Below are 13,798 nucleotides of genomic sequence, written 5' to 3'. Positions count from 1 at the left end.
GTAATCTGATTGATTGGTTAGAAGCACCTCAGAGCTTCACATTAAAGACACCATGTCATTTATTAAATTAATTTGACAACATAAAACCTAAAACATTTGGATTTGCACAGCAGCTCATAAAATTGTCCTCTCCAATGAGCAGACTGCCACAGTATCAACTCAGTGCAGTACAGTGAGATACTGGTGAACCGTAGCTGGTCTCTGACAGACTGATCTTCAGATCATCGTTTGCTTGGTACCTCTTTCTCAATCCGAGTTGTGTTTATGTAGGATTCCAGGATAAAGATGGTCTCATCAACCTGATTCTCACTTGAATCCAACCTGGAAAAGAGTAGAGATAAAGTCAGGACTCCATCCCTCTGTTTCCCAAGAACTGCCTGGCAGTCCTGGTCACAGAAAAGCCAAGAGCTTTGTGACAGAAATTGTTCAGGCTGGAACTGGCTTAGAGAGATTTTCTAGTCAACCTGTTCAGAGATGTTAAGACACTTCTGGAGCAGGTGGGCCTTGAACTAGGGCCTAAGTTAGAGTGGTGCTGGAAAAGCACAGCAGGCAAGCAGCAGGAAAATCGATGTTTCGGGCGAAAGCCCTTCATTAGGAATGAAGGTTTGAACTAGGACCTCCTGACCTAGAGACAGGGACACAACCATTCCACCACAAGAGTGTTAAGGAACCAATTTCCAGAAGATGCCTTTCTTGCTGTACAATTCATACAAGCTAACGTTGATGCTGGTTCTTTGATGAGGTTATTGAATAGCAGCAATCCCCTACTCTTTCTCCTCCATACATGAATCCAATTTCATTTTGTAGGATTATTATTTAATCTGCTTTCAGGCACTGCATTCCAGATCAGTTGCATTGTCAGTTTATGGTGTATTTGGTGTGGAGATCAGTGACATCAAGGTCTTGCTGAGTTGGATTCACACTGCCCTGACAGCAGATGGGCTGTGAAGGTGCAGCAAGCTCAGGACGAGACTGGAAAGAGACCGAACAGCCTGCAGCCTTGCCCTGCCCTACTGCAGCAGTGGCCACTCACATATTGACATTGTGTTTCAGTGTCTCCAGCTGCTGTTGCTCGGGAGCAGTGATCATCTCCTCGATCTCCTGCAGTTGCTGTTCCTCAGCGCCAGTTGCCTGCATTGATGCCATGATGGCCTCTATTCTCTGTGACTTTTCCAGCAGCCGCCTGAAAGGATAACAGGGAATACCATTAATTACAAAACAGATCAGACACAGAATCCACAGACACCAGACTCTCCATCATTTCAGTGCCAATTCATTGAGGCTGAGACAAACAATTGGAGTCAAAATGATCGAGAAGTAATTACCTCTTGTGAAATTGTCCAACTTTCTCATTGCAGTCCATTATTATCCCTCTCCTTCACTATTCCAGCACCATCCCTGACTGGCATCTCATCCACAGCTTTGCGGCATGAGTCTTAATTTCTAACAAGGTCTGTGCAATCACTGACTGATATTCAGCCCCAGTTAAGCAACATCTCAATTTTACAATTATTATTCTAATATTGAATTACTTCTATGACCTCACTATCTCTGTGCTCCTTCACTTCTGGCCACTTGAACCGATTTCCATCTCTCTAGCCTTACTGCCAGGGTTAGCAAGTTTTGAGAAAGTTTGTAGCTGAGGTTGAGGTTCTGGATGTAGATTTGCTCGCGGAGCTGGAGGGTTCATTTTCAGACGTTTTGTCACCCTACCAGGTAACATCTTCAGTGAGCCTCCGGATGAAGCAATGCTGATGATTCCTGCTTTCTATTTATATGTTTGGGTTTCTGATGTCATTTCTTGTTCTTTTTCTCAGGGGGTGGTAAATGGTGTGCAAGTCAATGTGTCTGTTGATAGAGTTCCAGTTGGAATGCCATGCTTCTAGGAATTCTCGTGTCTCTCTCTGTTTGGCTGTTGTCCCAGTCGAAGTGGTGTCCTTCCTCCTCTGTATGTTAGGATACTAGTGAGAGAGGGTCATGTCGTTTTGTGGCTAGTTTTCTGCCTGCTTGTCCAATCTAGTGTTTGTTACAGTCCTTGCATGGTATTTTGTAAATAACATTAGTTTTGCTTGTCTGTACAGCGTCTTTCAAGTTCATTAGCGGCTGTTTTAGTGTGTTGGTGGGTTTGTGGGGTACTATGATGCCAAGGGGTCTGAGTAGTCTGGCATCATACTACTCAGGTCTTTCAAGTTCATTAGATGCTGTTTTAGTGTGATGCCAGACTACTCAGACCCCTTGGCATCATGGTAGCCCACTAACACACTATAAAACAGCAGCTAATGAACTTGAAAGACCTTATACAGATAACAAGCAAAACTAATATTATTTACAAAATACCGTGCACGGACTGTAACAAATAATACATTGGACAAACAGGCAGAAAACTAGCCCCCAGGATACATGAACATCAACTAGCCACAAAAAGACATGACCCCCCTCACTAGTATCCTTACATACAGAAGAGGAAGGGCACCACTTTGACTGGGACAACATTAGGACAAGCCAAACTGAGACATGTGCGAGAATTCCTAGAAGCATGGCATTCCAGCTGGAACTCATTGACACATTGACTTAGCACCCTCTGAGAAAAAGATCAGGAAATGACATCACCAAAGAAACCCAAACATATAAATAGAAAGCAGGAATCATCAACAGTGCTTCATCCAGAGGCTCACTGAAGATGTTACCCAGTATGGTGACGAAACATCAGAAAATGAACCTTCCAGCTCAGCGAACAAACTTACTGCCTGGGTCCCTTAGAGTGTTTCCTGGAGGGATTTCTCGAGCTAACTTGCTGCTTCAAATTTATCTTATGAAGTGAGATTTTGGTCACTTGACTCCAATGTCATCTTTAGTGTTAAATTGGAGTGAACACATTCCTGTGCAGCCTTTTGCAAGTTTTGCTTGTAAGTGGTTACCTATCTAGCTCCTACCACTGACAAGAGGCACAAAATTTAAATGGAAAATTTAGAAGAGTACTGGAGAATTGTTTGCAGAGTTGAGATATTGTGAATTTCAATCTCAGGGTTCATGGTTGGATGGAGAAATTCAAAACTTTGGATCAGAATATCTGGATGACATCTGTGGGAATTGTAGAACCATTATAGAATCCCAACAGTGCGAGAAGAGGCCATTTGGCCCATTGAGTCTGCACCAACCCTCCGAAGAGCACCCCATCCAGACATTATTAGCTGATTGTCACTCACTTGTTCTCTCGGGTTTCGTATTCTCGGCGATTGATCAGATTGACAACAGTCTGAAATAAATCATAAAATATACCAAGTGACTTTCCAGGGGTCAGCTTTCTTCTCGAGTATCTCGAGCTGTGGACTTCACCACACGTACTCACACAATGACCCACAGCAGAACTTGTGGGGCAAGGAGGAAGGTGAGATTAGACACCAGAACAAAGCTTAAATGATCGTCAGCATCATTCAGAGATCACACATACAGCACAAACTGTTAAATCTTGCAGTAAATTTATATCAGCAGCTAACCAATAGGTTAAACAGAGTGGGGATTTGTACACATAACAGATACCCAACACTGAGTTACAGACAGGAATCTAATCAAGGGGTTGATTGATACATAGAATAACAGATACCTGAAAGTAGTTACACATTGGAATTTAATCGAGATGTTCAGTGGATTTTTATCAAATAACAGATATCCAGGAGTGAGTTACAGACTTGAATCTAACTAAATACAGGTTATATATTTGTTGTTATGGTTACCTTGTAGCACCGCTGGAGAATCATACGAGCTGTAGGCAGTAAATTGACAGTGTACAGATAGAAGGTTCTGGAGGGGGCGTGATCAGGTGTTTTAGGAATTTCCTGGAATATAAAAACATGAGATTGAATCAAAGTTGGAAATTAGTCTGTTTTGCGATGAGCTGTAGCAGACAAAAGCAGCCAGGAAAGGTCAGATCCTGACCTGGGATCAAGGCCAGAGAAACTGTGGGTGGAGAGACAGACGGGCATCCGGGACGTTGGGAAAAGGTGGAGAGAGACAGACAGAGGGGGTGTTGGGGGGGTTAGAGAGGACACAGAGAAGGGTTGAAGGAGAGAGCGGTAGGGAGCAGAAAGGAGCAAGGATTGAGGGTAGGGAGGTGGATGACACAATGTGGGGTAGGGAAGATGATGAAGGTAGGGGTGATGGGAAAGGAGGAAGGTTTCAGGGATGGAGGGAATATTACAGGAAGCAGCGGACGAAGAGAGGGGGCGGATAGGGTGGAAGGACTGAGAGAGGGACAGAGTGGGGTTGAAAATACAGAGGGGGTGGGGGGAAGGGCAGAGTCGGTTTGGAAATACAGAGAGGGTGGGGGGGAAAGGACAGACAGAGGGACAGAGTGGGGTTGGGGGGGGAAGGACAGAGAGAAGGGCAGAGTGGGGTTGAAAATACAGAGAGGGTGGGGGGGAAAGGACAGACAGAGGGACAGAGTGGGGTTGGAAATACAGAGCGGGGTGGGGGGAAGGAATGAAGGAGGTGGGAGGGGATTGACTGAGAGGCAGTGGGAGGGGATCAAGAGAACGGTAGGAGGAGGTGGTGAGGCATAATGAAGGCGATGGGAGATGTATAGTATTCTGTACCTGAAGGGATATATAGTTCTCTGATAGCATTCGATACATCATCTCCTTGGCTTCTTTGGCAGGAATCATCGCAAAATCCTCAACTTGTTTCTGCTCCAAGTGTCGTTTGCGGAGAAGAAGTCGGAAAATCCGAGCTGACCGTGAGCCGAACCTGTGAGGGGGAGGGCAGGGGGAGAACAACTCCACTTATGGAATTAGAAATCTCACTGAACCACAACATTCCAAACTGGGGCTTGTCACAGTATACTCAGCAAACAGCATCACACTAACAAGGCAGCAGGATATTCTTCAGTGCCTGTTGGAGTTCCCCTCTCCACCTGGTCATTACAGTTGGATAGATCAAACGTGGAACTGTACAATGATCATCAGCTGAGCCCAATGTTCAGAGACAGAAGTTCCAGATTGGTACCACACAGGATATCGGGTTTCTCATGTCCTGTCTACAGTAACTCTCCAATTGCCCAAGGCAGCCCAGGACCAGGCTGGTGCTCTTTCTCAGTCTTTTTTCAAATCATCAGCTCATGCCCTCCTGAGTTTGCTGCTTCCACACTTACAGACAGACAATGCAGGAGACATGAATAAGGACAAGTGTACCCACGTTACAAGCTGAAAGGCCTGTTAGGAACCCACTTACCTTTCCTGTACAACAGACTCCACTGTAGCTCGTGCAAGTGAAGCGAGGGCTCGGTGAAGATCAGTGATTCTATTAAGGCAACTATACAATGAATGAAGACAGCACAGATCATCAAAATATCTCCAGGAAATCAGGGCAGAACTCCCTTCTCTTTCTCAGAGAGAACACTGACTGGTGTCTCTCAGTCCCCCCTCTCTCTCTCAGGGAGATACCTGTACACAGACTGGTGTTTCTCAGTCCCCCCCACCTCTCTCTCTCTCTCTCAGGGAGATATCTGTATACTGACTGGTGTCTCTCAGTTCCCCCCCCCCCCCCCCCCTCTCTCTCTCTCTCTCTCAGGGAGATATCTGTACACCGAGTGGTGTCTCTCAGTCCCCCCTCTCTCTCTCTCTCAGGGAGATATCTGTACACTGACTGGTGTCTCTCAGTCCCCCCCACCTCTCTCTCTCTCTCTCTGGGAGATATCTGTACACTGCCTGGTGTCTCTCAGTCCCCGCTCTCTCTCTGTCCCACATATGTTACCCAAAAGGATACTGATGACAAACATCCCACCACCGCTATCTCCAGATTTACCGACAAACTCCATCTGAAACACAAGCAAAATGCTTTTGTTAGAACCAATCTGAAAATCTCCCACAGAAACTCCGATTGTAGAACAGAAAGTGAGTGAGAGTATAACTCCAGCACATTTAGCCGTGAGGTGTAAGAGAGAAGACAGTCACACAGCGGCCATCTTCTGATCCCAGCCCACCCTGGTCACACATCCAATACCATGTTCATCCCTCGCCAGGTCACCCACCAGTATCCACACCCCTCTCCCCTACCCCGGTCACACATCCAACACCATGTTCATTCCCCCCCCCCCCACCACCTCCCATCGGTCACACTCAGTTACCCCCCCACCCCCCCCAGGTCACTCTCCAATACCCTCCCCACCGAGGTCACTCTTCCATAACCTCAAGCCCATTCGTGCTCCAACATTCCCCACACAACTACCCCCCAAATCTCACTCTCATTCCAAACAGGGAGTGTGCAAACTGAAACACTCACCGGGTCATCACTGAGGAGGGTGAGGTACTGGTCCAGCACTGGTTTCGAGAGGTTGTAGCCAGGAGGAAAAGCCCGGAATATCTGTCAGCCAAAAGAATCAATTCCAGAAAAAAAAAACAGCAGTGACACGGTTATTCAGAAGCTAACCTTGTGCTGTCCTGGGAGTGTTGGATGGCAACAGTAGCTGGTGTGTACACACAGAAATAAATCCAACCACACTGTCCAATAGGATACCTGCCAGCGGTCAGTCTCCAACAAGCAATGTGAGTAACACCAGGCAAGAACCATTGCCCCTTGACAGTCACTGGTGTTCCCATCACTGAATCCCCCACTAGCAACATCCCGGTGCAAGGTACCATTGACCAGAAACTCAAGTGGACTCATCACATTAACAAAGCAGCTAAAGGTATAGGTCAGAGTCTAGGGATACTGCAGCGAGTAACTCACCTCCTGACTCCCAAAGCCTGTCCACCATCTACAAGGCACAGATCAGGAGTGTGTGGGAATACTCCCCATTTGCCCTGGATGGGGGCAGCCCCAACAACACTCAAGGAGCTCAACACCATCCAGGGCAAAGCAGCCACTTGAATAGCATCACATCCACAAACAGCCCCTCCCTCCACCACTGACACTCAGGACCAGCAGTGCCTGCTATCTACAAGATACACTGCAGGAATTCACCAAGATTTCTTAGACAGCACTTTCCAAATCCACAACCACTTCCATCTGGAACGTCAAGGGTAGCAGGGACATGGGAACACCACCATGTGCCAGTTCCCTGTCACTCCCCATCCTGACTTGGAAATGTATCACTGTTCCTTCAGTGTCGCCGAGTCAGAGTCCTGGGATTCCTGCCTCAAGTTCATCGTGGGTCTATCTACAGCACACGGACAGCTCACCCCCAACCTTCTCGAGGGGCAACTAGGGATAGGAAATAAATGCTGGCTCAGTCAGTAATAGCCACATTCTCTGAAGCAGGACAGCGTGAGATGGCTGACTCTGTTCCAGGGGCACCAGTGGGGAGCTGAAAATGTGTTGCTGGAAAAGCGCAGCAGGTCAGGCAGCATCCAAGGAACAGGAGAATCGACGTTTCGGGCATCAGCCCTTCTTCAGGAATCCGCACCAGTGGGGGGTCTGGTTTCTTACCTCATTCGAAGACAGCGGTTGCGTGTGGGAGGAGCTGGACGATGTGGTCACCTCGCTCATTCTCAGCATCGTCCGCACAATCTCACTGCTGGTCTGTGAGGAGTGAAATTATTACAGCAGTGATTTCCCTTTCCTCATCCCCCCAGACAGCACAGCTATCTCCGACAGGAACATTCTTCACTGCACTGTTCCTGTAGTCAACATCCTGATAGGATCCAGCAGGTGGTGGAGCCACAGAGACACAGACGGGGTGTAGGGGGGGGGGACTGGGATAGGGCTGGAGGGGGGACTAGGATAGGGAGGGGGTGTAGGGGCTGACAGAGATAGGGAGGGGGGGTAAACAGGGATAGGGAGGGGGTGACAGGGATAGGGCTGGAGGGGGGACTAGGATAGGGAGGGGGTGTAGGGGCTGACAGAGATAGGGAGGGGGGGTAAACAGGGATAGGGAGGGGGTGACAGGGATAGGGCTGGAGGGGGGACTAGGATAGGGAGGGGGTGTAGGGGCTGACAGAGATAGGGAGGGGGCGTAGGGGCTGGAGGGGGGGTAAACAGGGATAGGGAGGGGGTGACAGGGATAGGGCTGGAGGGGGGACTAGGATAGGGAGGGGGTGTAGGGGTAGGAGTGGGGGACAGAGATAGGGAGGGGGTGTAGGGGTAGGAGGGGGGGGACAGAGATAGGGAGGGGTGTAGGGGCTGGAGGGGGTGACAGAGATAGGGAGGGCATGGAGGGGCTGACAGAGATAGGGAGGGGGTGTAGGGGCTGGAGGAGGTGACAGAGATAGGGAGGGGTGACAGGGATAGGGAGGGGTGACAGGGATAGGGAGGGGGTGTAGGGGCTGGAGGGGGGGACAGGGATAGGGAGGGGGTGTAGGGGCTGGAGGGGTGACAGAGATAGGGAGGGGTGACAGGGATAGGGAGGGGGTGACAGAGATAGGGAGGGGGTGTAGGGGCTGGAGGGGGTGACAGAGATAGGGAGGGGTGACAGGGATAGGGAGGGGGTGTAGGGGCTGGAGGGGGGGGACAGGGATAGGGAGGGATTGTAGGGGTAGGAGGAGGTGACAGAGATAGGGAGGGGGTGACAGGGATAGGGAGGGGGTGTAGGGGTAGGAGGAGGTGACAGAGATAGGGAGGGGGTGACAGGGATAGGGAGGGGGTGTAGGGGTAGGAGGAGGTGACAGAGATAGGGAGGGGGCGTAGGGGCTGACAGAGATAGGGAGGGGGCGTAGGGGCTGGAGGAAGTGACAACGACAGGGAGGGGATAGTTATCAGCTTTTGTCGTGCATACCTCATCCAGCTCCCACCCTCACCTACTCAAATCCCATTATGCCCTCACCCCCCCACCCCACCTCCCCGTGCTGAGACAGCAGCAGTCTCTCTCTCTCTCTCTCACACACACTACCCAATAATGACAGCTCTGGGGTAGTGACATCGACCCCTCACAGACCTGGTCCAGTTTGCTGTTGACTGCAGCCACGATGGCTTGGTCCCTGAAGTGTTGGTGAAACCGCTCAAAATTCACCTGCCAGTAAATGCCATCATCTGGGGGGAGCTGTGGGGAAGAAAGCAGCAAACAACAGGGAATGAGAGAGAGCAGCCAGCAGCAGCAGCAGGGATGTGGTCTGCACCAGCTAGTATCAGAGAAGGAGCGTGAACCTCCACACTCAAACACTCAACAACACCCGCCACATTACCAGCTTCATGTTCTTCACCCCCACCCCCTGCCTCGGCCTGCTGCTCCTGAGCAGAGTGTACGTAGAGGGCCCCAGCACGGAGCAAGGTGGCTCTGGCCTGGAAGCGGTGGAGCTCCACACGTAGGGAAATGGTTCCAGTGCGGAGGGAGAGGGAGGGAGGGAGAGGGAGGGTGGAAGGGGGAGGGGGCCCGACGCGGAGGGAGGGGAGGGTGGAAGGGGGGGGAGGGGAAGCGGGGGCCCCGACGCGGAGGGAGGGGAGGGGGGGAGGGGGGGGAGGGGAAGCGGGGCCCGACGCGGAGGGAGGGGAGGGGGGGGAGGGGGGGGAGGGGAAGCGGGGGGCCCCGACGCGGAGGGGGGGGGGAGGGGGGGAGGGGAAGCGGGGGCCCGACGCGGAGGGAGGGGAGGGGGGGGGAGGGGGGGAGGGGAAGCGGGGGCCCGACGGGGAGGGGGGAGGGGAAGCGGGGGCCCGACGCGGAGGGAGGGGAGGGGGGGAGGGGGGGAGGGGGCCCGACGCGGAGGGAGGGGAGGGGGGAGGGGGGGAGGGGAAGCGGGGCCCGACGCGGAGGGAGGGGAGGGGGGGAGGGGGGAGGGGAAGCGGGGCCCGACGCGGAGGGAGGGGAGGGGGGGAGGGGGGGAGGGGAAGCGGGGCCCGACGCGGAGGGAGGGGAGGGGGGGAGGGGGGGAGGGGAAGCGGGGCCCGACGCGGAGGGAGGGGAGGGGGGGAGGGGGGGAGGGGAAGCGGGGCCCGACGCGGAGGGAGGGGAGGGGGGGAGGGGGGGAGGGGAAGCGGGGCCCGACGCGGAGGGAGGGGAGGGGGGGAGGGGGGGAGGGGAAGCGGGGCCCGACGCGGAGGGAGGGGAGGGGGGAGGGGGGGAGGGGAAGCGGGGGCCCGACGCGGAGGGGGGGGAGGGGGGGAGGGGGGGAGGGGAAGCGGGGGCCCGACGCGGAGGGAGGGGAGGGGGGGAGGGGGGGAGGGAAGCGGGGCCCGACGCGGAGGGAGGGGAGGGGGGGAGGGGGGGGAGGGGGGGGAGGGGGGGAGGGGAAGCGGGGGCCCGACGCGGAGGGAGGGGAGGGGGGGAGGGGGGGAGGGGGGGAGGGGGCCCGACGCGGAGGGAGGGGAGGGGGGAGGGGAAGCGGGGCCCGACGCGGAGGGAGGGGAGGGGGGGAGGGGGCGGGAGGGGGGAGGGGGCCCGACGCGGAGGGAGGGGAGGGGGGGAGGGGAAGCGGGGCCCGACGCGGAGGGAGGGGAGGGGGGGAGGGGAAGCGGGGGCCCGGCGCGGAGGGAGGGGAGGGGGGGAGGGGGGGAGGGGAAGCGGGGGCCCGACGCGGAGGGAGGGGGGGGGAGGGGAAGCGGGGGCCCGGCGCGGAGGGAGGGGAGGGCTACAGCGCGGAGGGAGGGTGCGGGTGGGTGTGTGGGCAGGAGAGAAGCGGGTAGATGGGTGGGTAGGCAGGCAGGCGGGAGAGAAGTGGGTGGGTGGGTGGGCGGATGTGTGGGTGAGCGGATGGGTTAGCAGGGGGGTGGGTGACCAGGCGGGCGGGCGGGCGAACATGTGGGTGGGTAAGTGGGGTCGGCAGGTGAGTGGGTGGGTGGGTGAGCAGGCGGGAGAGAAGCGGGTGGGTGGGAGGACGGGCGGATGTGTAGGTGAGCCGATGGGTGGGTGGGTGAGCAGGCAGGCGGGCGAGCGTATGGGTGAGCTAGCGGGTGGGTGGGTTAGCAGGTGGGTGAGTGGGCTGGCGAGCGCATGGGTGGGTGAGTAGGCAGGCTCAGGGTCGATTCAGTGGCTGGCCCTCTCATCCAGACGGTCAAACATGCGACAGACTCACCTCCTGGTCCGAATGTTCTGGCTTTGACCGTTTGGATTTCGGCTCAGTCCCATCCTCGGACATTCGCCTGCGTTTCCCCTGAGCTGGGTGTGACAGAGAGAGAGAGAGAGAGACAGAGAGAGAGATAAAATACAAAGCTGATAAGCATGCAACAGAAAATGTGTGTGATGGGGGGGGGGGGAGAGAGCAGGGCTTTGGGGAGGGAGGCTGAGAGAAGACAGTCTCAAACAGCAGCAGCTGCCCATTTAGGACAGGGCAGGGAGAGGACAAATCGATCCCGCGAGAGTCCCTGGTCAGGACTGGAGATGGGTGTCAGCAGTTTTTGCAAGGCTGCCTTCCACAGACAGTAACTGTGAGGCTATCGAGGCTGGTTGGTACGGGTTTGGATTTTGAGGTTACAATTGAGACCAGACCTGATCTTATCGACTGGCAGAGACTCTACAGACCTAATGGCCTTTTCCTGCTCCCAATTCATAGGTTCAGCCCAGGAGTGATCGAAGCCAGGATAAAGGTGCTGAACTCCAGAACTGTCCCCTATTTCCTGCTGCCCCCACCCACTGACAGAATGAGTCAGACAGTAACTGGCTTTAGATCACTGCGCACTCCCTCAGAAAACCAGGGGAGCAGCTCTCAGGGGGATTGTAGGTCTGGTGAGTATACGCTCACAGGTAGAGGAAAGGTCACTGTGATAGGGCCATTGGCTGTGTCTGACTTATTTCCCACACTTCAACCCTTGTCCCTTCTCCTCTGTCGTATAACACCGTTAGGGTCCCCCTCACCAGTATCCATATCCAAAAGCTCCTTTTCCAGCAGGATGTAATCACCACATCCCCATGACCTCCACTCCTTCTGCAGGGACCATTCCTTCTGGGACTCCCTGGTCCACTCCCAGCACCTCCCTGCACTCCCATGGCACCATCCCGTGCAACCATAGAAGGTGCAACACTTGCCTGTTTACTCAATCCTCCTCAGTATCCAAAGTCCGAGGCACATCTTCCAGCAATCTACCTGCTCTTCACTCAACCTAGTCGACTGTATTCATTGCTAACGATGAGGCCTCCCGTCCGCCTGCAAAAATGATCCTGGGCTCAAAAGAGAAACTGCTGGTTATCTCAGCAGGTCTGGCAGCATCTGTAAGGAGAGAAAAGAGCTGACGTTTCGAGTCTAACTGACTCTTTGTCAAAGCTCAATGACCCTGGGCTTACTGTTGTCTGACATCTCAATGTACCATGGTCAGCATTCCTGCCTCAGGCTTGCTGCAGTGCTCCTCTGAAGCTCAGTGCAAGCTGCAAGAGCAGGATCTTATTTTCCATCTGGAGACCCCACAGCTTTCCATATCCTCCAACCAACCCCTACACCCCAGGCCGTGTCACAATATCGGCTGGTTTGAGCCTTTTCACCCACTTACGATCCCAGTTATCAGTTTACTATCAGCCATCCCATTGTTGCTCAGAGCTCCATCTCCATCTGTCCTCTCACTTCTTCTCTCGCCCTGCCACCCCATCCCTCATCTTCAGTTTTTCCCAGCTCTGAGGAAGGGTCACTGGACCCTAAACGGTGACTCTGTGTTCTCCCCACAAATGCTGCCAGACCTGCTGGGTTTCTCCAGACAATTTCTGTTTTTGATGGAAGTAAAATTCCCTGGCTTTGGAGAAGCCTTAACTGAAAAGCAGAGAGCAGGCTGGTACCTCCTTACCGACAACGCTGAGATTGGGCACGGTGTACATCTCCTTCTCATCAGTAATCAATGTCGGAGCACGAGAGGGCTGCGAGCCTTCAGCAGTCACACTCTCGGAGACCAGACCACATTTCTGCAGGAAGTGTGTCTGCACCAACCGGACGAAGGTATTCGATGTCTCACTGTGTTCCCTGGTTTTATTATCTGTGCAGAGGAAGAGCCAAAGACCTGAGCAACACTACACACAGGGCGCAGACAACAGCACTGGCCTGTCACACTGTGATAAGCCCTCTGTACACATACTGCACACACACCTCAGTACAAGAACCCCCTCTGTACACCCCCACCTCACCCCTCCAGGCTCACACCATGGCCCCACATGCCTCCATACACCCTACTCTGTACACGTCCCTCTCATCCCTCTGTATATATGCCCCCACTGCCTTCCATATACACCCGTACAGACCATCCTGATCCCCATAGACTACCCTCTATGGTACTGACCTCTCCTTCATCACAAACTCTCACATACTCCCTTCCATTTGCTCCCAATCTCCCTTCCCCTGCATTCACATGTTGGTTGTACTCTCCATCTCTTCCTCTTCACACAGTCTCACCCTCCATTGTTTCTCTCAGCCTGTCAGCCACTTTCTTCACAACTGCACTCATTGTCATCTTGCCATTCTGCAGCAGCTCCTCCACAATGAGCTCCCCTGTGTCTCCGTACAACGTCTTTGCTGAGTAGATATAGCGTGGGTACCGCAGGATGCGAATGATGTGTGCACAACTGCACTTCCGTACTCCACAAAGCCTCTCTTGTGCACATGATAGGAAGCAAAGTTGTGGTGGATCAAGACGCAGAGAGCTTTCTTAACCTGGAACACAGCAGTGAGAGAGTCAGGGTCACTGTACACCAAGGCTTCCGTGGACATGTCCCACTGACACCCCTCTGCTAGACATGCTATGACCCTTCTTCTCACCCTGGCCATGCCATAGACAGACAGACAGACAGACAGACAGACAGACAGACAGACAGACAGACAGACAGACAGACAGACAGACAGACAGACAGACAGACAGACAGACAGACAGACAGACAGACCTCCCCCCCCCCCACAGAACAGATTCAGGACCAATGCCACCCTCCCTTCATCCCCAGCCCCCAATCCTCTAGCCCACACTG

At 53.8% G+C, this 13,798-nt stretch overlaps 1 protein-coding gene across 1 annotated transcript; it reads right to left on the bottom strand.

The window, feature by feature from the left end:
- Positions 1-35: 35 nt before the first annotated feature.
- Positions 36-13,562, bottom strand: polr3c (polymerase (RNA) III (DNA directed) polypeptide C). Its single transcript, XM_072548861.1, is given in 14 exon segments — positions 36-321; positions 1,034-1,183; positions 3,207-3,256; positions 3,735-3,836; positions 4,593-4,743; positions 5,227-5,287; positions 5,761-5,812; positions 6,277-6,357; positions 7,423-7,515; positions 8,867-8,971; positions 10,938-11,020; positions 12,634-12,819; positions 13,233-13,410; positions 13,413-13,562. Coding segments are annotated over 14 exon segments (1,527 nt in total). The 5' UTR covers positions 13,548-13,562; the 3' UTR covers positions 36-221.
- Between the last annotated feature and the right edge of the window lie 236 nt (positions 13,563-13,798).

Source organism: Chiloscyllium punctatum, chromosome 28, assembly GCF_047496795.1.
Source record: "Chiloscyllium punctatum isolate Juve2018m chromosome 28, sChiPun1.3, whole genome shotgun sequence".
Classification (NCBI taxonomy): domain Eukaryota; kingdom Metazoa; phylum Chordata; class Chondrichthyes; order Orectolobiformes; family Hemiscylliidae; genus Chiloscyllium; species Chiloscyllium punctatum.
This window is presented reverse-complemented; position numbering and strand designations above follow the sequence as displayed.